This window comes from Dermacentor variabilis, chromosome 10 (genome assembly GCF_050947875.1).
Source record: "Dermacentor variabilis isolate Ectoservices chromosome 10, ASM5094787v1, whole genome shotgun sequence".
NCBI lineage: Eukaryota > Metazoa > Arthropoda > Arachnida > Ixodida > Ixodidae > Dermacentor > Dermacentor variabilis.
The window spans coordinates 127665399-127688119 of record NC_134577.1 but is presented as its reverse complement, the minus strand read 5'-3'; the positions used below and the strand labels follow the sequence as shown (position 1 = coordinate 127688119).

Here is a 22721-nt window from a genome sequence, read left to right as displayed (position 1 = left end):
GGGTCGGTGTAGGCAATGACAGTACCGGGGAAAAGGTGCCAGTGTTCGTAGCTGAAGTTGGTGACAAGAACCTCACAGTGGCCATCGTGGAGATCGACAAGGCTTCTTGCTATGCAAAGACCATGAGAAAGCAGGAGAGAGCGATTGCTTTCTACGACCGCTTCACCGTGTATGATCTTGTCACATGCCACTTGAACCACGACACTTGCACGCGGTGGTAACGTGACAACGTCATCGATGACACGAAGAGATGCTCGAGGGTGGGTGGTGTTGCTCGTCGCTGTGGCGCTCTTTGTCGAGAAAGTGACGAGGCGTTGTCGAATGTTGATGATAGCGCCGTGCTCCCTGAGAAAGTCCATGCCGATGATTAGATCGCGAGAACACTGAGGCAGAATGCTCAAACTGGCAACAAACGTAGAGCTGCGAATCTGTATTCGTACCGTGCACATGCCGAGTGGTGTGACGATGTGCCCGCCAGCTGTACGAACTGGCGTTTGATTCCAAGGCGTGGTCACTTTCTTCAGAAGGGTGGCCAGTTTTTCGCTGATTATACAGTGAAACCTCGTTAAACCGTAGTTGGCCGGAGCTCGGGAAAGGTACGTACTAAACGGTAGTACTGTTTAACCGAATAGCATGAGATCGCCCACTTACCTGTCGAAAACGGAACTCAGAGAGAGTGCGATGAAAGGGGAAAAAACAGGCAGTATTTATTCACTTCGCGCAACAAAAGCGTTTGATGCCGCGGCGGCCTAGCACGCCGACGACAGCGGCCTCAAACTTACTGAAGCTGCGTGCCAGCTTTTCAGCCAGCCCCCTCTTCTCTGCAAACACTCGCATGGCAGATTCCTCGTTGGCGTTGCGTATTCACCGTGCACGTGCGCAGTAGTGCTGCAGAAGTCCCGGGGGCACCTTTTTCATTACGGGTGCCGGAGTTTGGAATAATTTTCATTTGGAATAGAGTTACGTTATCGCGCCCCTATTGTCGTCGCGATGATTGCATTCATGAGGCTGATGCAACGCGCAGCTTATGCCACTGTCGGGCCTGAATCGCCCGTGCTATCGCTTTCCGTGTCGTCCTCGTCACTGTCGCTAGTCGACACTTCGGCAACAACAGTGGCAACGATAGCGAAAAGTCGAACCTCGTAGCCGACATATCTTCGCGGTCGCAGCAGCGCTGCCGAGGAACTTCTTCGCATTCCAAATGCCACACACTGTAGTCAACAGCAGATCCCTGTTGCGTGTCAGCGCCGACTTCTTCGTGTCACGTTTGATAGCACGGACAATGTCTAAATTTTCTTCTATGCTGAGCACCCGGCGTCTTTTTTATCCAAGCTTCGGAACGACGCGAGTCTTCGCTTGCACGACGCCATAACGCTCTCTGGCACCGCGTCGAAATGATGTTGATGTGGCTTCACGCGCAAACGCACAGGGCACTTAGAGGCCGTTGTTCCGATCTCTGAGGCGTGTTGTTCTGCCGGGCCGCCCGATGGAGATGGCGCAGCGCCGTATTTACGCGACGAAAAGTTCAAACGCTACGTTTTAACCGATGCGTACGCAGTAAGCTGGTACGGTTTATGCGGATACAAAACACATTATGTTCAATGGCCGCTGAGTCGGGGATTTGACTTTACTACTTTTAAAACGAAACTACTGTTTAAGCGGGTACGGTTTAATGAGGTTTTACTGTAGAATAATCCGCTCCAGTGTCCACTAAAGCAGTCAATTCACGACCGTCAAGCAGTACAGGAATGTCTAAAGAAATTCTTCCGTAATCAGCAGGTACTGTCGTCGTCGATGTGTTGTCGGTCTGCGTACGCATCAGTAGGGGTCCTTGAGCACGTCCAGACTGAGCGGTCTCGCCCCCAAAGGTTGCTGTGGTTAGTTTTCCCGTCGTGGGCTGGGCGACCGACCCTGCACCACGCTTGAATACGTACGGCGAGTCGGAGAAAACTGCCGCGGCGAAGGGGAGCGTGACTAGTGTCGAGCTGATGGAGATCCGCGCTGCTGGGCAACGTATTCAATTTCAGGAGGACGCTGGCCGAACCTAGGTCGCGGCGAGTTTGCTGAGAATCCGCGTAGTCCGAGCTCTCGATAGGAGCACTGTCGGTAGACATGCCCAGCTTCGCCACAGTGAAAACAAAGGGGACGGTGATCAGGTGCCCGCCACGCGTCTGATTTCTTCGGGGCCTGTCGGTGGTCCTGGTAATACGAGGCAGCTTGGACGGGCTCTAGCATGGCCGGGCGCGCGGCGCGAAGCGGGGAGGGAGGTGGGGCAGGTTGCCTCAAGGCTTGCGAATATGACATATGTGGGCTGTCATTTTTTAGCAGTCGAGCTTCTGTGTTGAAGGGTGGTTCTCTTAGCGCATGCTGGACTTCGTCACAGAGAACGCTGTACAAGGAGCTGAGCGTCGGCTGTGAAGGTACCGACAGTTTCTGGAGTTCTTCGCGGATCACGGAACGAATGAGCTCTCGAAAGAAATCGACGTGACCCCCGAGAGCTCCGAAGAAGTCCGTAGGTGAGGCAGTGTTCACTTGGCGTTCGTATTATGGTGTCCGCTGGTGAAGAGTCTGCTCCATGGTGATGGCCTCGGAAAGAAATTCTGACACAGTCTTGGGAGGACTGCGCGCAAGACCGCCGAACAGCTGCTCTTTCACTCCGCGCATCAGATACCGCACCTTCTTTTCTTCCGGCATGCTGGGGTCGGCTCGCCGAAAGAGACGCGTCATGTCCTCGACGTACATTGCGACACCCTTGTTCAGCATTTGTATACGCGACTGGAGATCACGCTCAGCTTGCTCTCGGTGATCAAGGCTCGCATACGTCTCAAGAATCTGGCGTTTGAATTCTGCCCATGAAGTTAAGGCATCTGCACGGTTCTCGTACCAAACACGTGCGCCATCGTTAAGGCTGAAATAGACGTTTTTCACTTTGTCTGCGTCATCCCACGTGTTGAACGCGGCAACACGTTCATAGTGCACCAGCCAATCTTCAACGTCCTCATGTATGGCGCCGTGGAAGGGATTCAGCGTTTGCGGATTGAATAGTGCACAATGAATCGGCGCTGTGCCTTCCATACCGGTTGGGGTAGTCGGAGCTGCCATTCTCTCTGGGAGGAGTCCAAACTCAGGAGCTTGTCCACGGATCCTTCTGCTGGCGCGGTGTACAGGCGTAACCACCAGTATGGGGCTGGAGCTCCTGCTGCCCGGAGGGGTTTGGTGCATAGATTAGATTACCCCGCACCTCCACCAGTTTGTCATGCACTAAGGCAAGAATAAGCAGCAGTATCAGCAGCCAGACACGAAAATGTCAGACACAAGGACGGTTTTCCAGCTGGCGCAAGATCCTTGACTTCGTCGTCTTCAATCACCGTTTTTGCTGGGCACGCAACGCTGGCTCAAAACACCAGGTGGCAATATTAAATAAATGCTGTTCTCATTTTGTGAACGCTGCCCTCACTTCTTTGTTCGGCCTACATACGAGGTAATTTTTTTTTTCTGGCTTTGGGACATTCGGGGGACGCCTTAGAATCATGGCTGGCCTAGGTTCGAGCAAATATGGTAGATGTTCTAGGAAGCTGTAGCCAGAGCTTTGTGCCATCTGCACAGTCACTGTCAAAATATCCATCGCACTGGGCATCAAGCACATCCATTGCAAACACTGAGGCAAGCAATCAAACACGATGGCAACCACATGATTGCTGTGAAAAGGGTTTATACAGTGCAGTCCACTTATAATGGTAGTTAAACTTCGATACAGTGAAGTGGTAAAATCGACAATTTGTTTCGCTATATCAGAATTTCCTTCTATCAAAATGTGACCTTTCATGCAAATAAGTACAGTCGCCGATCGGGTTTTTCCTACATGGAAAAAATTTGCAGAATTTTCCGAATTATCAGGCAATCAAAAAAAAGCAAATTTAAATGAGAAAACAATTACTTTTGATGAGTTTAGGAGTCGGCGACGAATGACACGGTTTCATGCCACGCCGACGATATCTTCACATCGGCGGTACGAATTTCCTGGCACGCTTTCGCATGCACTCTGTCCCCACAGCTGATATTGTCACCCGCACTGGGACAACGCTATCAGGAAAAGCGCCAGCAGCGGAGAGCAAATGCTTCGTCTGCCTCTCGCTCCAACAGGTCAAATGATATTGCGTGACAAAAAAAAAAGACACGGACGAGAGAGAAGACAACTTGTGCTTGGTGCTTTGTGCTTGGTGCTTTGTGCTTGGTGTGTCGTCTTCTCTCATGTCCGTGTCGTTTCTTTTTTTTTTTTTTGGTCGCGCAATATCATTTAAGCAATGGATTAGCAACTTGCCCGGAATGCTGCTCTCATTAATTCCAACAGGTCACTGAAACTACAGATTACACATCCTCCAATACTAAATGCACATTAAGACGGCTTACATGGTGCCATGCTGTCTCGGCATGCCCGCTATTTGCACGCAGCAATCAATCAATCAATTTTGTTTACCAGAAAACAAAAGTAACTGGAAGGACACCTGGGCAAAAAGCTGTCGCAGCAGGTTGATGGAGGCTGTGCAATAGCAGAGAGGAGCTGTTCACCGAGATTGTGCTGCATTCCGACGCGTACGAACTGTGCCACACTGTGCCATCAACATGGCAGATTAACTCTCAAGCATGGTGTGCAGCTGCATATGAGCTCAGCTGCGCTTACAGTCATGCGCAGCCTCGGTCGAGACGTGCACATGACCGTGACTTAAAATGACTCTGCAAATAAAGTGAAAACAAACGTTTTTGCACAGCTTTCTTTTTTTTTTTTCCTTGCGAGCAGCTTAAACGTGTTTCTGCAAGGCCACGTCTGCAGTGTCGGCTCCGTGGACAACTGCCATTCACTAGGAGCCAGCAGGCCTAGCTCACTGGGCCGTCGAGTCGGAGACTGGTGGCGCTTGCGACACAACCATTTGCAGCTCATAGTAAAGTGGCTATGTTGATCAGCACAATGTTTACGCAATTATGTCAAGCTTAAATTGCAATACATTTGATTTTATCGATGCCGACGGAAGTAAACGAGCAAGCCAGGCGAGACTGTATAGGCCTAGCCCGTTGGCCACTGCATCTGGGGCTGATAGCCTTGAATTTTGCTCTATGACCGAGTAAGGCGCTCCTCACAACCTGTAATGGATTATCTTTCACTATAGAGGGGCACTTGCTCGGAATTTTATGGTGTGTAACGATATGTTATTCACCGCATGTCGGATATAACAATAGAAATTGTCTTCTGGTCGATGTTTTTCGTGCCGAATAACTGTGAAACTTGCATTGCTAAGTTCTTCACCACGACGTGGCAAAACGCGTGCCTACTCAAGTTCACATCTTCGACCATTACCACGCAGCGTGTCCCAGCCGCATGCAGAGTGTGAAAGCCATGTTGGCAAAGCAGACTTTCGTTTCGCCGTTGATCGTGTGAGTGTCCAGAGTAGAGAAAAAAGAAGAAAAGTGAGAAGCGAACGGCATCTGCGCTTCCTTTCTACAATCTCTCTCTCTCTCAGCGAGCATAGAAATGCGTCGCTGAAGCAGCGGTAGATGCGCTGACAAAGCTCAAAGCTCTTTCGCTCGAGATGAAGCTGCAAATTTTCCAAGACTTTCCTGGAAACCGAGAGCACCACGATCGTGAAGGCTAGAACCAGTGGCCATGCCGATAAATGAAAATGGCGGGCTTTATGCACCAGGCCGAAACCCTACCCGTGGGTAAAACCAACACTGGGGAAGCCGCTGACATTACCAAACTCTCGGAGCATGTCACTACTGTCGCTACTGACGATGAAATAGGTGCTGCTTCGATGGAGGAGTTTCTGATTGCAGATAGTGCTGCCTCGTTTTGTTGTTGTTTACTGCTATTGTTTTTACCGCTCCCAATAAGCTAGGGAAGATATGTGCTGCCGTGCAAAGAAAGGAGCAGGTGAAAAGCAAAAAAAGAAGATATTTGTCCAGTAAAGCACATCAAGAACAGCAAATTTACTGACTGTTGTATGGGTGTGGTATATAAAGTTCCCCTTAGCTGCGACTATTTCTAAGTAGGGCAAATGGCGCAGTGTATCAGTCAGAGGCTAATGGAACGCAAAAGGTCGTTAACCGGTGGATCGCCTTTTAATCTTTCCTTACATTGCCAAGATTGTAACTGCATGCCAGAGTTAGATGAATTGGCGATATTGTGCCGGCATAGGAATGATGATATGCATCTTATGGTCGAGGCATGGCATATCAATAATGGTGGAAGTGCGTGCGTGAGTCAGCCTTCGATTACCTTACATAAGGAAGCAATCAAATGCCTTAACAGTTATCTTGCTCGTAGACCAGCACATGTACGCGATTGACACATGGTGCTACCATTCCAGAGCATGCGCAGATGAGTTTTGTCTTCTTTCTTTTTTCGTGTTGTCCACTTCTCATGTCAGTGTCTGCACACCTTACCCCTTTTTTGCATTATGCACTAATCAACCAAGACATACGTCGTTAGGAAATTGCATCCTCTAAAGAAGCGTATAATGTGTGGTATTCGGTGTAAAAGCTAGAATCGCAGTAAAAAAAAGCTATTTTGCTGCCTGTATCAGTCTGGAATAAGGCAGGCCAACTAAAAAGTTTTGTTTCGATAGTATGTTTGAGGCGGGTAGTATCAATACGCATGTAACTTGTTTTTTGCCATTGCGAGTGTGATCTGACATCTCCAGTGTAGCGTGTAGTTGGGGGAGCTGGTAACGCAGATTTGTTGATCATAGCCCTGGAATGCAATGTATTCCAGATATCATTAGTTTGGGTTGGATAGATTTGGTGTTGTTCGGTAAGGTTTGTTATAGCAGTGAAGAAAGCATCTGAAGCCCCACAATGTAATTTTTTAAGTACTACAAAGTTCTTCATTCGTCCTGATGACTACGACAATCTGCTGCTGAATACGTCTCGCTAGTTTTGAAGCCCTCAACTGTAGCGGTCTCTCATAGCTGTCTGTTGGGGCATTAAGCAACCATCAATGAATAAATGTTACGAGCAATTCCTCTGACTGAAAGCAAAAGCGCCATTTTTAAGTCGTGCATGGTGCTTGCAACCAGCGTGCGCAGTTTGAGTGCCGTCCACTTTGTGCAAAAGGATTTCGTACTTCAATGCTTGCAGTTGTGTTTTTGTCTGTACAAAATTGAACAGTTTGTGTGCTTGGATTTCGCCACTCTGGAAAGTTGGTGGCCTGCTTAAATAAACAGGCATGGGGCACAACCTCTGGCATGGTAGGATTTGCAGGAACTAGGAATATTGTATAACCCTACACTGCATACTTCAGTCATGGCCTTTAGCAACTGCACAGTAAGCACCAAACACAGCATGAAAGCGAAAATTGTGCGCATACATGCAAATTATCGCCAGTTGCTGCCTGTGTTCGCTGGCAGCCTATGTTCACGTCACTGCCATCACTCGGTCATTCAGGTTTGTGAACAAATATGGTGCTAAATTGTAAACATTGCAAGTTACATCTGTAAACATTTGCACACTTTGAATTTCGCCTTGATTGTCCGTTGATGGCTTGACCTAGAGCCAACCACAGCCTCCCTGACTTGCTCCTTGGCTTTCTTGTGTCTGCAGTGGTAGGCAACAAGTGTGACCTGCCGACGCGGGCAGTAGACATGAAGCAGGCGGGCGAGGTTGCGCGCAACTACGGCATCCCATTCATCGAGACCAGTGCCAAGACCAGGATGGGGGTGGACGATGCCTTCTACACGCTCGTTCGTGAAATTCGCAAAGATGTAAGTCCCTGCTCCGCCGACTGTCAATGAGGGGCAATAGTGCCCTGGGCAACACAGAATGTGGTCCTGATTGTTGTAGAAACAGCCACATCATGTGCCTGTCAACACCTGCCAAGTAATGTTTCAGTGCAATCTGCTTTTTGAATTGCACCTTGGTGGGCACCACGGGGCACAGACACTGCATGAAGTGGGTTGAAATGTTTTTGTGTGTTTGTTAGTTCTTTTAATTTTCGTTTTCTGTTACTGGACGCTTCCTGGGCAGGACACCGATACCGATGACGGCTCCCCCGCAACCGACAACCGGGAGTCGTGCAAATGTGACAACAGACTTTCGTGCAGCTGTGTTGACAAAACCAGTCACTGTGCGATAGGCTCCTGAACAAACACATCGTACTGTAATGCAGTCGCCGCAACGACTATGCATTTTATTTAGTTGTGCTAAATATGGATTCATATTTAGCACGCTTCAGAAGTTGAAATGCACGAAAGCCACTCACATAAAGTTTAAGCCGGGGTTGATGCCACTCAGCCTAGGTTAGACGTGGTAAAGTAGCAGAGTTCATGCATTTGCCACTGTTTGACCTGCACTGAAGGTCCACAATAAGACTGTAAAAATTGCTCTTATACAGTCGCCGATTGATAAATCGGACACCAATAATCTGGACATGCTCAGTAATTCGGGCAGCCTCACAGCACCGCCAATGGCCTCACAGGTGTAAAGACGACCAATATTTCGGACAAACGCCAGCTCTACATATATTTATCCGGACTTTGTCCTTGGCTGTAGCGTACACTGTTTCTGCCCCCATTAGCTGCTCTGGCAATGTCAAGACATCAAGTGTGTCCTCGGAGTTTACATGTAGATGGGAATCCCTGAGGCCTTGCCTTGGTCGCAGCACTGCACCTCAGAGATTAACTGCAAATGCCAATCTTGAAGGCTTTGTTAGAATCGTAAGGTTGCATCAGCATTGTGATCATCACACCCATTCCTGTACCACTGCGTGTGGCCTGCTCTTGTTTGTTGAATTTGCCTTCCGGACGACATTCTGCCATTCTGTGCTTGTTTGTTTGTTTAGTGTGCATTCCTGACAGTGCTCCGCCGGCTCCAAGAACTCTTTCACTTAAAGTTATCGCCAGTCTGGGCCAAATGGCACCAACGGTGCCTTCGCAGTCCGAATGAGCCTGGCTCAGCAATTGAAGAGACTGAACTACCACCTTCCACAACGAGCTCAATTGCAAACATTATGAATGATCTGCTAGCCCGCGGTGTGTCGATTCCTGCCGCCGTTACATTTGAAGACTTTGCAGACGACAGCGCAGTGACAAACTGAACGATGACAAAATAATTGAGCAAGTTCTCCCACCATCAAACCGCGACTGAAACTTGGATGCTGATGATGTGCCATGTGCTCTAGAGCCTTCACATGCGGATCTGACTCAAGCCTTCGCAGTCCTTGCATCAATGTAAAGACACAACATAAAACTAGAAGAAATACAGGCGGACTTCGTTGCACGTAAGCGGAAGTGCATACAGCAATGAATCGACCACTTCTTTATTGACGCCGTTTCATGTACATCAATTACGAGTTCACCCTTTTTTGTCTGGAATGTGCATTGATGGATCAGCGAATGGAACTTCGTCTGCTGCTCACAACGACGATTCGACGAATAGTCACTGACTTTGACCCATGTACCGTGCCGATCAGGGAACACTGGTGCAGTGATCGCCTTTTTGTCAGCCTACAAATACCGCGATTTGGCAGTCACCCAGAGGGGCATGGAACCGGAATGGCAGGAGCGGTGCCGCTCACATTTTTCTTGCAGCTTTGCAGGTTACTTGCATTGCTTTCACGCACATTTTGTTTTGCCGGTTCCACCCCAAGTGTTATTTGCTTGCCTGAAAACTCACTCACAAGTGAGACTATTCATGTCATCGCTTTCGATTGTTCTCGTATTTCCTTTTATTTGTTGCTGCTACTTTTAAGTGGCGACATTGAGCTTAACCCAGGCTCGACCACTGCCAAAACTCTGCAGAGGCTCCTAGATGGTCAAGATATGATTAAGGTCAAGCTAAATTAATAATCCTCTTGCCATATATTATTATTATTAACTCCTCTTGCCATATATCTTCAGATAATTACCTAACTCCTGCAAAACCATCTAATAGTAGAAGTCACAATCACTTAAACGTCGGACCTTATTTTGCCCATACGGACACCTTTAATTACAGTTTATTTCCTTGTGTAATTGAATACTGGAATCCTTTGCCTGGTCCTACTTGTTCTCTTTCTTTAAACTTACTCTTGGCAGCCATTGAATAGTTTTGCTTTGTATTGGTTTGTATTGTTTGTATTGCCTGTATTATTTATTATTTGTCATTGCTCCGCCTTTCACCCACTCCTGCTGTAGCCCGATCGGGCTGCAGTATGTACAAATAAATTAAATAAATTCAATAGAATTAACCCAAGTTGAAAGTTAACACGCCATGAATGATCTCAGAACCCGTATAGCGTCAACGGAATCCAGAATATGTAGTATTGACCAAACTAGCTGCGCAGTTAAAGACTGTAAGAAACAATGTGAAGAACATCAGTGGATGCTGGGTTCAGTTATGGCCACCAAGATTGACCATCTGGACAACCAGAGGAGGCATTGCAATTTGCTTTTTTTTTTGTGTGTGTGTAGGGGATACAAAACCCAACGAGGCAAGTGAGGACTGTGGAGAATGTGTAATTGACGTCTGTAAATCAAAATTAAGTATTCAATCAGTGAAAATAGCAAATGCTCACAGGCTGGGCAAATTAAAGTCTCGTAGCAATCGTCCTTTAATAGCAATTTTCGCTTCTTATGTTGAAAAGCGAGAGGTCTTAAAAAGCACTTATAAATTAAAAGGAAGCAATCTCAGTATTTCAGAGGACTTTTTTGAAGATGTACATAAAAAGAGAAAGCATCTATGGCGGTTTGCGAAATCGCAAGAACAAAGTCGCGACAAGATCAGTCTTGAGTACTACATAATGGCGAGAAGTACTTGTTCGATGCTAATATTGTAAAGAAGATAACGAACGTGCGCACAGAGTCAGCAGCATCGACAGCATTAAGCGCGCAGCAGAGGCTCGAGCTCGGGAACTGCGCGGTGCATCCTAGAACCGGCGGTCGATACAAACCCCAATAAATCTCCTTTATAATATAAATGAGGTGCTACCAGTAGTGCAGTGAAACCTCGTTAACCCATAGTTGGCCGGAGCTCTGAAAGGTACGCACTAAATGGTAGTACTGTTCAACCGAAATAGCATGAAATCGCCCACTTACCTGTCGAAAATGTAACATGGAACTCGGACTGAGTGTGATGAAAAGGGGAAAAAACATGCAGTACAGCCAACGACCAATTTTTCGGACCCTCTAGGGAACGTAAGAACGTCCGAAAATTCAGGCAGTCCGAAAAAATGAATGCATGCAAAGAAACGCACCTTTTTTCTTTTTTTCTCGGATCTAGAGGTAAAGGGCAAATCACCAGGCTTCCGAAACCCTGCCAAAGCATCAGTTAAGTGGCTATAAAAAGAGGCGTTTAAAAACTCTGTATGCAGCCGATTGCCGGTTTATTATGTACAGGTGCATCGTCGGGCAGCCGGTGTTATTGCTGCAGTGGCTTGAAGAACTTGTTGATTGTTGTTTGGACGGTGTTCCGGTTGCATGCGATCATATTCACCTCGATCTGAGCAAGGGTCATGTCAGCACTGTACACCGATGAGTCAACAGTGTTTGCGTCAACTCAGCGCTTGTAGGCGGCGCAGGCATTCGCTCCTCATTTTCAACATTGGAGTCTTCTGAATCCCCCACAACCTGACGGACTATTTCCTCGTCAGTCAGTTCTGCGCAGAAGTCGAGCTCATTGTCAGCGTCAACAAACTGTCAATAAACTTTTCGTGGAGAAACAGTGGAGTTCGCTGACGAGCGTCAAAGCACCTAGGCCTAGCGTCGCAGAGCACACTTGACACAACAGCACAACCACACACCACGCTAGCCAAAACTAAAGCCCCTGCATCCACGCGCCACCGCCGCTTTCTTAAGTAGCGACAACCTTTGTTGTGCGCCGCCCTTTTCCCCTCACACCAAATCCGGTTCCGGTATTTCTGGTTCTGGCATTACCGGTTTAAAAATTCCTGGCTCCGTAGTTTCCGCTTCCTGGATTTCCGCTTTGACTGCTGTTAGACGACGGTGAGACGCCCGCACATGCTTAGCAGAGCTGTGGCAGTCACTTTCAGAAGAATGGCCGCTGAGTCGGGGATTTGACTTTACTACATTTAAAACGAAACTACTGTTTAAGCGGGTACGGTTTAACGAGGCTTTACTTTACAGTGGAAATTGTACGCAGCTGATATGAAATAATGACAAAATGCTGCGACACATGCAGGTTGACTCACCTGAGAAGCATTGTGTGACACTGAGAGGAGCAAATCTAAGCGTCCTGGTCATATCAGAAACAGCAGCTAGCCGCCAGCAGACTTTTCGAACTTGAAAAAGTCGGACTTGATGGATATTCTGGACATCATATGCACTGTCAGGGTTCCCACAGACCCAGTGCATTTTTGCGACTAATTTTTCAGACGATTTTAGGCCCCTAAGTTTGATTTCCTAGGCTAAATTGCTCGTTCTGAGCTACAATACACAATCTTGGAGGCTGCCATGTATAATTTTCTGCTGGCTTGGCTTCCAGTGGCCTGCTTTATAGACACTTTTCACGGTGATCTTGGGGGCACTACCCCGTTTCATCACATGGTAACGTGTCTATTGCTTGCCTCAGCTGCCTCCGCTGTTCCTATGTCTACAGTGCATGTGTATGACGCCAGTGCGGCTCCGCAAACCTGTTGACAGTTATCATAGATGCAGTGCAGACAACACGAAGCTTTGTCCACAGCTTCAGACGACATGTAAGTGCTTTCAGAGCTTGTTACACCTTGCGCAAACAGTGGGAGCTGCTTCTACTATGGCATGGTGTTTGTACTAAAAGCGGCACTAGAAATGCATTCCAAGCTGTCCAAACTTTCCACTTATGAATTAAATCAAGATCAGTGTGTTTTGCTGTTTTTTCTTTATTTTGCAAACACTTTGAAGCAGTGGCTTGTCGTGCTTCTGATACAGTAACATTCTTTGGTGCACTCACTGTCTATTTTCTGCCTAATCGTCACGGATGTGCTCAGTTGCGATAGATTTGCTCTGCTCAAGACTAGGAACCCTGTATTTCTGTACTTTGTGGTAGCTTGTAGGAAAAACTAATTATCACTAGTCACCGACTTACTCTGAGGACCGTCACTTAATGTTCGGCTTCAAACATTTGTGTGTTGTCGGTGTGGTCTCCTCGACTCGTGCTTCAGCGCATTGGTTGAAGTGTGCGCCCATTCACTTATTCTTCATGCGTTGGACAATAGAGTGGGCATAAGTTTGCCTGTGAGTAGGGGTGGATGTTTGTCAATAACATGCGATAAACTTACTATGCTAGTAAATGGCACTACTCCCTTTTGTAACAGGCAGTACTCCTAATTGCCGATGTCCCGGGGTTAAGTCCTTTCTTTAGAGCTTAAGCAAAACGTGAACAAGGTGAATGCAGGAGCCAACGTTTCGACAAGTGGACTTGTCTTCTTCAAGGTGATATATGCTTTCCTCGCCACAGTATATATATGAGGGGGGGGTTCTTTTGAAGGGGCGAGGGTGTGAGGTGAGAGGACGCGGAAACGAGGGAAAATGTGTTAGCGTGTCGAATTGAGAGTAAAGAAACGCTGAGTACAAGGTCAAAGCCAGGCCCCCCACCCTGGTCTGTCAGCACACGCGCGTTAGCCGGCGTGTCATGGGCGTCTGGCACGCCGGCTGACAAAAAAAAAAGAAGGGGAAAGGGAAGGGTAGAAGAAAAAAAAAAGCAAGGGGGGATACGCCAAGAAATTAAACTAAGTTTAACTTAGTTTAATTGCTTGGCATATCCCCTCCCCTTCCATGTTCTTAGCCAAAGTCATTGACGACATCATGCGTGCCTGCTCAATACAGCATAAATTTACCACCTCCTACCACGCTCAAACGAACGGCCTCACTGAGCGTTTGAACCGCACCCTTACAGACATGCTATCTAAATATGTTTCAGACGACCACCGTGTCTGGGACCAGGCTCTACCTTACATTACATTTGCGTATAACTCTTCCCGTCTCGAAACTGCTTGCTTTTCGCCTTTTTACCTCTGGTATGGCCGTGAACCGACGGTACCACTGGACACTGTGCTTCTGTCCACCACAGCTTCAACTAGCGCTTATACCCGTGATGCTATCGCCCATGCTGACCATGCTCACCAACTTGCGTGCACTCGTCTACAAGTTTCTCAAGGCAAACAAAAGCAATGCTACGACCTCCGTCACCGTGATGTCCATTTTGTTCCCGGCACCCTCGTGTTGCTTTGGTCACCATCGCGTAAAGTTGGCCTTTGTGAAAAACTGCTTTCGTGCTACAGAGGCCCGTATCGCGTGCTTCGCCAAGTAACCGATGTCACCTACGAAATCGCTCTAGCCACGCCCACTACGTCCTCCGCTGTGACAACCAGTGACATTGTCCACATCGCCCGACTCAAACCCTACAACTCTCCATGCGCCTTGGATGTTTAACAACGCCGTGACGGCGCTTTTGCCGCCGGGGGGTAGTACTACGATATCATCGAGCGATGCTCAAGGGACGAGCCGCCGCGAGAACGACAACAAAGTGAGTCTGTGCCCTTGGCGCGGGCGAGTGTCGGCCTGGTGGTCTGGCTCCAGTGTAAATACCCTGTATATAGCCTCTTTCATCTCTGTTTTTCCACACGTAATAATATCGTCAAGTTTGCGGCAATAATGTAGCCATGTCCACTTTGAGAGGACAGAAACAGATATGGGCGCACATAGCTGCCAGTGACATAGAAACAGATGGCGGGCATGCTGCGAAAACTGGGGCATTTGTCTTCACTACTATCCTTATACAGCACATTTCTGCTAAGGGTGGACGAATATCTTAGCTGTGTTACAAGCATCTGCGTATGAACAAGGTACACTTCTGACGTATCAGTGTAAACGGGGCTACTATTGTTACATCATTACATGGGAACGAAAAAAAAAATCAAATTTTGACGACAAAGTTTAATGGTGCGATCATTACGCGAGTGCGATTATGCAAGTAAATACGGTACATTCCCGGAAAACGCAATCTTTCGGCACCAATGTTCAATTGATCGCCAAACCGTGATTGTATGATACGTATTCCAGCTGCTGGATCCCATATCTACAAGAAAAGGCGCAAGGCACGCACAATCAAGAACGGTAGTCACCCGCTGCTGCAGCTTCCCCCCAATACTCGCCCAACCATGTCGTGTGAAAACACTGGTATGCATTAAGTTTCTTCTTCCAGTACCAGCAAATCTCCTCCTGGGTCGTCGCGCTCCGCGTTCGCAGCTATCGCCACCAACCCTATTACAATAAGCATCTTCACTTGTCTGTTTCATAGTGCGTTGCCCATGGTGCCATTGAAAGGGAACTGCGTGCGATGATCCAAACGATAAATCAAATGCACCACTGTTCCCTACTGCAGGCAGTGCAAAGGGAGCACCATGTATAGCGACATGATGGCCATCGTATGTTTCCCACCAGGACGCTTTTGTATTTGCCGGCTGTCTTAAAACGCGAGGCTGTGGGAAAATCACAATGCGTGTCTTGGGTCGCTTGGGCCCTACCAGCTCGATGCGTGTCCCTGTCTAGTGCCGTGCCGAGTGAGCACTTTAACACTTCCCGCCAAAATGACCTACTTGAAGAAGCTGCCGGCCAGGGCCAAATGTGTGGAGCACAAGTGTAAGCTTGCTGAAGTTGTGAAAACGACAATGTGTGGTCTCGTGCTGCAACGATTCAGGCAGCACTTCGCATGACATAAATGTCAACCAAAGTTGAGTCTGTCAATATTTTTTTACGACTTTCTCGGTTAGTACATGTTCTCTCTCATTTCCTTTTTCCAAAATGTATGAATGAGGTTCTACTGCTTGTATTGACACATATATTACAAAAAACCTCGTTAATTCGGATTTCATGGAACCGAAAAAAGTGTCTGAATTAACAGAATGTCAAATTATCGAGGGTATCAAGAAAACAATAAGCAAATTCATACTATGTCAACACGCTTTTATTTGTTGAATGAATCAGCAAATCCTTTTCCTATTTTGCAAAAAAGCAGTGCAGAAGCTGCAATTCTCGTCTCGTGACTCATTAGCGCTCACAGGAGCGAAGGCCTCGCGACTTCCTTCACGATGCAGCTGCGGTGCGTGTCTTCATCAGAGGCATGCTTTTCACTAGTGCACAGACATCCCGATTATTTTTTCACCAGTGTTGCCGCCCATCGTGATATCGACTGTGCTCTTCATCCTTGACAGCTTTGCAATGAGTAAAAAGGAAACTAATGTTTGCCGCAGCCCTTGTGAACAAAACCACAGCTGCTCTCAACGCGATCATGCACGGTGACCTTGCGGTTCTGAAAGTGTGTGGCTGACGCCTGCACCGAGTCGAAACGAAACCACTGTTTGCTGCGATCATGTATGGCCGTCTGAAGGCGCGTGGCCAGTGCGGTGCTAAACGCAGCAGTATACGCAGGAAGAAAGGCTTTATAGGCACAAGTAGACATAGAACGTTCAGGCGTTGGTGACATTCATGTAAGATTTTCACAGATTATGGCGATGCGAACTCCGCCGCTTCATTTCCGTGAACGCTACCGTCGCTTTTTGCTCTTTTGCATTGCACATTTGCGGTGCTCCGTGTTCGCCGAGCTCTGAGAGTAGTCCGTATTATCGATGTGTGACCAAATACGGCCAAATTAACGCGAGTTTCATTGCATTAAATAATGCATACGCCTGCCAGGACTAGAAGACGAGTCCGAATTATCCGATTTTCTGAATTAACGAGAGTTGAAATAACGAAGTTTATAGCAGTATATGTATCCTGCTGACACTGTTTGGCTACTAGTCGGCCGAATGTTGGCATCAGCATCAGGTCGACCTTTTGTCGGCATCGGTGTTGTGCCAGCCTGTAGTGCGACATACCACATGTTAACTGAATATTATTGTGAACAGCTCAAATTTTTTCTAAAATCTAGCACAGATACCGCATCATCGGAACTGCTCAGACATGAGTTTTTGTCCTCATTGCACCTTGGAGGCCAACTGTGCTATTCCATACATATGTGTCGTCTGTGCCATGAACCACCGATGTTATACAAAAGATGGAGGACGCTTAAGCTTCGCTTTGTGGGATGCGATAACATTCAAAGATCCCTGACTGCTTCTCACGCTTCCTGGCAACTGGAGTCTATGTAACCGCAATGTTTACTGGGAAACACTGGCCACGAACGCTATGCACGAAGACAGGCTTTGTGGTAAAAGCGCAGCCTCTTGCGTGGGCTGTGATGTGGCAGAGGCGAGAGCCAGCTGCAGGTATTGCAAGGAACCGGGTGGGGTCGCCTCTTGCGTGGGCTGTGATGTGGCAGAGGCGAGAGCCAGCTGCAGGTATTGCAAGGAACCGGGTGGGGTCGCTCCATGGTCCTTGATACTCATGTGCCAGTACGCACAAATGGTGGATGCTGTGGCCAGTTTGTGAATGCTAGAAATGCTGGAAAAGGGGTTTCTTTGAGTTTTCGCATAACAGAACTATGTTTTCTCTTATAGTCAAATTACAATTCAACACTGTCATGTCTGCAAGTTGTGTGTAAGTCGTACTTTATGATTGTGCTGCGTATTTTAGCTTCGGAAATTCAATTAGCTCAGTAGCTTCGTTGCGCCACATGGAGGGCCCAGGTATGGGTGGTTTGAAAATCTTTTTGCCCAAACGACCTCAGACACTGGATTTTCTGCGACACGTGGCCCTTAGCGCTGTCACGTTAAAATGTTTTCAGGGCTTGTCGATAGGGTGCAGCACATGTGTGCTCGGAGCATGCAAAGGTGCCAATCAAACTGGCCACAGCACCTGCATATTTACAATGAGAAATTTAAAAAAAAAAGGAAAACTTGTGGCAAGTTTGGGACAAAGTGGTTGTTTATATTGACAGATAGTATAGGATGTTGAAAGGAGTGCTCAAAAGGGCAGATAGTTGAACTGTTGAACTTATGAGTTTGTTGAACATATTGTTTTTAAATAAGATAATCTTCCCCCCCCCCCTCCCCGCCCCCCAAAATGTGCATCTTAGCCAACCATTTCTAACACTCTGACATGAGTGCAATATCTTAGAGATTGACAAACAATTTTCATAGCACCGATTTCTCTTTAGTGCGACGGAAAGCTCACTGGTCAGTGAGCTTAATCATGAAGTGGTAATGTGAAAAACACTGTAAAACATTGCTTATCAAAATTTTTCCATGAGGATGTAGTAGTTCATTAGAAAGATGCTGGGAACAGTTCCTATTGGCGGCGAGGTGTTACGGAGTCTCCATCTATCGGAAGCGCCTTGCTGTCTTAGCATGAGGGATCACGCGGCGCGCTCCTCATAGGTTTTGCTGTCAGTGCTCACTGAAAACACCACGCGGGAGCTCTCCCACACATTTCTGTAAGTACTTTCGATGCGAGAGAAGTTTTTTGCTGTCTAAATAATAATCTTGGGCAAACTGAAAGCATAGAATCGCTTACAGACGCTATCTCTGTACTGAATACATACAGTGAACGCCACTGCGCACGGTCGCCGCGATGGAGTCTCCCGAACCGGCTTCTTGTTGAAAGGTAGGCAAATGCTGAGAGCAAACTATGTGAAATATGTTCTTATAGTCTTTGTATAACTAAATGGAGTGCAATAGAATGAAGCCTCGATGTAGCGATCGCACAGGTTCGCAGCGACCGACTGCCCATCTGCATGCTTGACCGCGCACTGTTTCGCTTTTGCCGCGTGCGCATTTTCGCACCGTGCCATGAGCTTTAGGCCGCAGAATATGAGCATTTGAGAGTATACAAGCAACCATTGTTGCGTGGGCGCTATCAGAGCTGTTCAAAAATAATTTCATTGTAGAGACTTCAACGCCAAGGGGGCTGTGATGTGCCGTCGCGACGATTCAGTCTTTTTTTTTTCTAAATTCTTGGACGTTTCAATATTATTTCTCGATTTGCGTCACACTGTATGTTTATCGGTGTTCTCAGCATGCGATTTCCCGCTGCTTCTTTTTTTGTAATCCAGGGCGTTAATTCATAACACAAACATGACCATATGCCATGCTTTTTTTTTTTTTTAATTTGCTTCTGACCGCTGCCTTTCCACTCCAGTGAACTTGCCAGTATCTATAGCATCAACAAGTTCATAGACCAAACCATCGTGACATTAGTCGGGTAGCGGACTCGGGCGAGCGTCTCAGTGCGCGTTTTCCGAACATCGCAGTCCCGGCGCCGTAGCAGAAATCTTCCTCACGTCTGTGCTTGCTGCATACCCGAGTTGTAGCCGATGGCTGTCTGCCAGTTTTATGTTTTGCGATCCAAGCTTCATGCAGCTTCTTGTCCTGCGGCTACGTATGAATAAGGGTGACACTGGGCTCAGTTGCATACGTCCGGCACTGTGGCACTGAGCATTAGCCTACCATGATGCACGCCTTCAAAGGCAGCCACTACATATTGTAGTGCTTCCAATCGTTGTAAAGGAGACACTCGAAGTGAGAAAATCTCGCCACTAAATGAGGACCGCAGCGTACGAGGGAAATTAAACTCTCGTTTTCAGCTCGCTTTGGCGCTCCCGAAGTAGCCGACGCGGCCGCTATGTCCACGTCATCCCTAATAGCATGTCACGTTGATGGTGGCGCCAGCTTTTCCAGTGGTGGAGCTCGAGGCCAATTTGCCCTATTGCGCCTATAGGTGAGCGCAATGGGGATTATACACCAGCATTGGTGGGACACAGACAAGTGCGGCTATAACTGTGAGAAAATATTGCTCTGTTTATCAAGGTGATGTTCCTGGTGTACATGCTTTCCAACGTGGTAAATAATTTCTACAATACCGTACTTGCAGTTGCCGACCGTTTATTCGGACCTCACAGGGACTGCGAAAATGTTCGAATAAACAGGTGTCCGAAAAAGCAGATTAAGGGGAAAAAAATGATATCCTTTATTTCCACGCACTTATTCGAGCTCGGCTGTAGGCTTGAAGAAATGGTGAATGTGCCGTTGCACGCTGTTCCGTTTACGCGCAATCAGATAAGCCTGAATCTCGGAGAGGGTCGTATGGTCACTATAGGCGGCTGAAAGCACAGTCACTGCTTGTACACGCTCCGCATGTGACGGCAGCGTAGCACATGGTGCGTCATCTTCCGACTCGGTCATCATCCGGAGGTGCAGCAGAAACCTGATGAATGATCTCGCCGTCGTCGAGTTCTGCGCATGTCAGTATAGCAGTGTCGGCACCTGTGAATCTGTCAAATGAGACGGTGTCCGGAATCGCAATGCAACCACTGTGCAAGTCTCAGCAGAACATTTTCCGCGTTGGTAGGGAGCACATTGGAAGGCGACAAATCTTAGGCCTCCCGGCACCCGCTTGCCGGCATTCCCCAGCGCAGTCTGCGCAGGCACTGTCGGCGCCATTAGACACTTGACGCGATGTTTCACGTATGCCGCGTTGGATCACCGGAACCTCGACACAGGACACAAAGCAAACACCACCATACCAACAGCAGTCACACAAACGAAAAATGTGCCCTACTCGCAGCGTCTTGCACAAAGAAATAACTCAGCTGCTGGATTGTCTTGACATGGCTTACTAAGCTGAAACCAGAACTGCTGTAGAGCCACTCTATCGAACCAGGCAGGAACGATGATGATGAGCGGGGATTTGCAGTAGCGCCACTTCGTGGGGCAGCAAGGAGGCTACGTTGAAAACAAAAATGGCGTTCAGCAAGTCAAACCATGCACCAGTCAGAGTCGGTGCGTGGTGCTCTCGATCGAGTTGGCTCAAGGAGTGTCCGAAAAATCAGACGAGAGGTTGCAAGGTGTCCGAACTTTCTGCATTTTTTATACATTATGGTCTATGGGAAGAATGGCGGTGGTGCGAAGCAGACCGAATAATCGAGCATGTCCGAATTTTTGGAGTCCAGAAAATCAGTCGGCGACTGCATTCAAATCTAGACTGAGAGTTCAGGCTAGTGTCATATACCATACTCTAGGGTAGGCTTAGATTCGAGGTTTTTAAAAAACGCGCCAGTTTTTAATTGCAATTGATCAACGTGGCGCATAGCTAGTGCCACCTAGACAAGTCAGTATTGCAGCCACTACTAGCCTTGTCAGTAGCAAACTGAAGTACACGAGTGACGTTGCCATTTTGACTTGTCTAATATCGGAGCTGGTTCTTTTTCCTGTGCTATCAGTGTGTAGCGTGGCGTTATCGTAATGGCACCGAACAGGTGGTGCCACTATTGTGCCGCTTTCAAACATGTTTAAGTTTACTAGCCGCAGAGGCATCGTCAAACGTTCAAGCCAGGCGGGACTATGAGAAAAATGTCCGTCGTTGGAGGGGTTAATGGGACATGCTTTTTTGCATGCACTGCAACGAGACTGGCATTTACTGTTCGAAGATGACAGCAATAAGGAAGATAGTGACAAGGCTAGCAGCGATAATGTCATAGAATGAGCTCGACATGGTCATTATTCAATAAACGCTGTCCTCATTTTGTGAACGCTGTCCTCGCTTTTTTGTTTGGCCTACTTTTGAGGCAAGTTTTTCTTTCTTTTTTTGCTTCAGATTTTTGGGGCCGGCCTAGATTTGACAAAATACGGTAATAGCTATCAGTTTTCATGGTTTCTAGTGCAGCAGCTTTGGTCACTAACCGGTTGAGTGTTCTTCTTTAGCAAAGCCAAGTTATGTTTTCCAAAGTTAAACAATGCTTTTACATGTGATACGCAGTTTAGCTTGTTGCCATAGTCACGTGTGTGCTGACATTACGGTGCTGGGACCCATTTATGGCACAACGAATTGAAGACATTTTGTTTCTTATAGAGAGACCTCACAACTCTGTGTACTTGCAAATTCGTATGTGTGCAACAGCACATTAGCCAGCATGCATTGTGGGATGCGTGTGCCATCTTTAGTGCAGACTTATTTTACTTCTTAATGCGCATAGAATAATGTGCAAGTGTCTAATCATGTACAAACTGTTAATTTAAGCAATAACTATACTCAATGATAGCCGTCTTATGTACATACATAAAGTATTCTCATATACATCCGAAGTAACAAGATCTCACTGCCAGGCCGTGCCACTTACTGGTTTTCTAGATTTACTGGTTTTTCTAGAAGACTGGTTTTATAGATTTAAAATTATAATTCCTACTTTAATTGTGAATGATGTGCTGGATTCTACAAATCATGGTCATCTCACTTCCATCAACATCTCGCAACACATTCTGGCCAGTTGCCAGTCCCTTTGAACGGACACTAAAGTGGTGAGGTGGCTAAAGGGGCAGTGTGACGGGCGCCGTATGTGCGCCGTGGAGGAGGAGCACATAAAGTGCAATGAAAATATTGACCGCTGCCAGGGTGTCTCGGGGTGCTGTCATTGTCCGGAGTGCGTAGGGTTCCCAGTGCAGCGGCCGTGCGCACTTTGAGCTAGCTTGCTTGCGTGCAATGTGTTCGCGGTATTCTAGAAGTGCACTGTTTACTGAACATGTTACTTCATTGTGTGAGCTTCGCAGAGGTGGGATGCAGCAGCGCCATGCTTTCGAAAGCAGATATGTATTGTGTACGTGGCTGAAAAATTGGTACAATTCATATGTGGCAGAAAAAGTGTAGTTTCTTGCAGCTCCGAGGGATGCTTTGCGATAGAAGAAGTTGGCCCATAGTATAAAACGGAGATACGCAGAACTTGCGACTGCATCATATGTAAACATCACTTTGATGCAGCTAGTTGTCGAAAAAGCACTTATCACTGCATAATCAATGGTGGAAATCATGGAAATACCGTACGATCAG

At 47.3% G+C, this 22721-nt stretch overlaps 1 protein-coding gene across 2 annotated transcripts in view; it reads left to right on the top strand.

Annotated features, from left to right (window-relative positions):
- The window catches only part of Ras85D (GTPase ras-like protein 1), a 137861-nt gene that overhangs the window by 98822 nt on the left and 16318 nt on the right, over positions 1-22721 (top strand). For both annotated transcript variants that reach the window (XM_075673385.1, XM_075673384.1), the window contains exon 7: positions 7594-7754. In XM_075673385.1, the coding sequence (XP_075529500.1) occupies positions 7594-7754 (161 nt within the window). The remainder of the gene's footprint in view (positions 1-7593; positions 7755-22721) is intronic.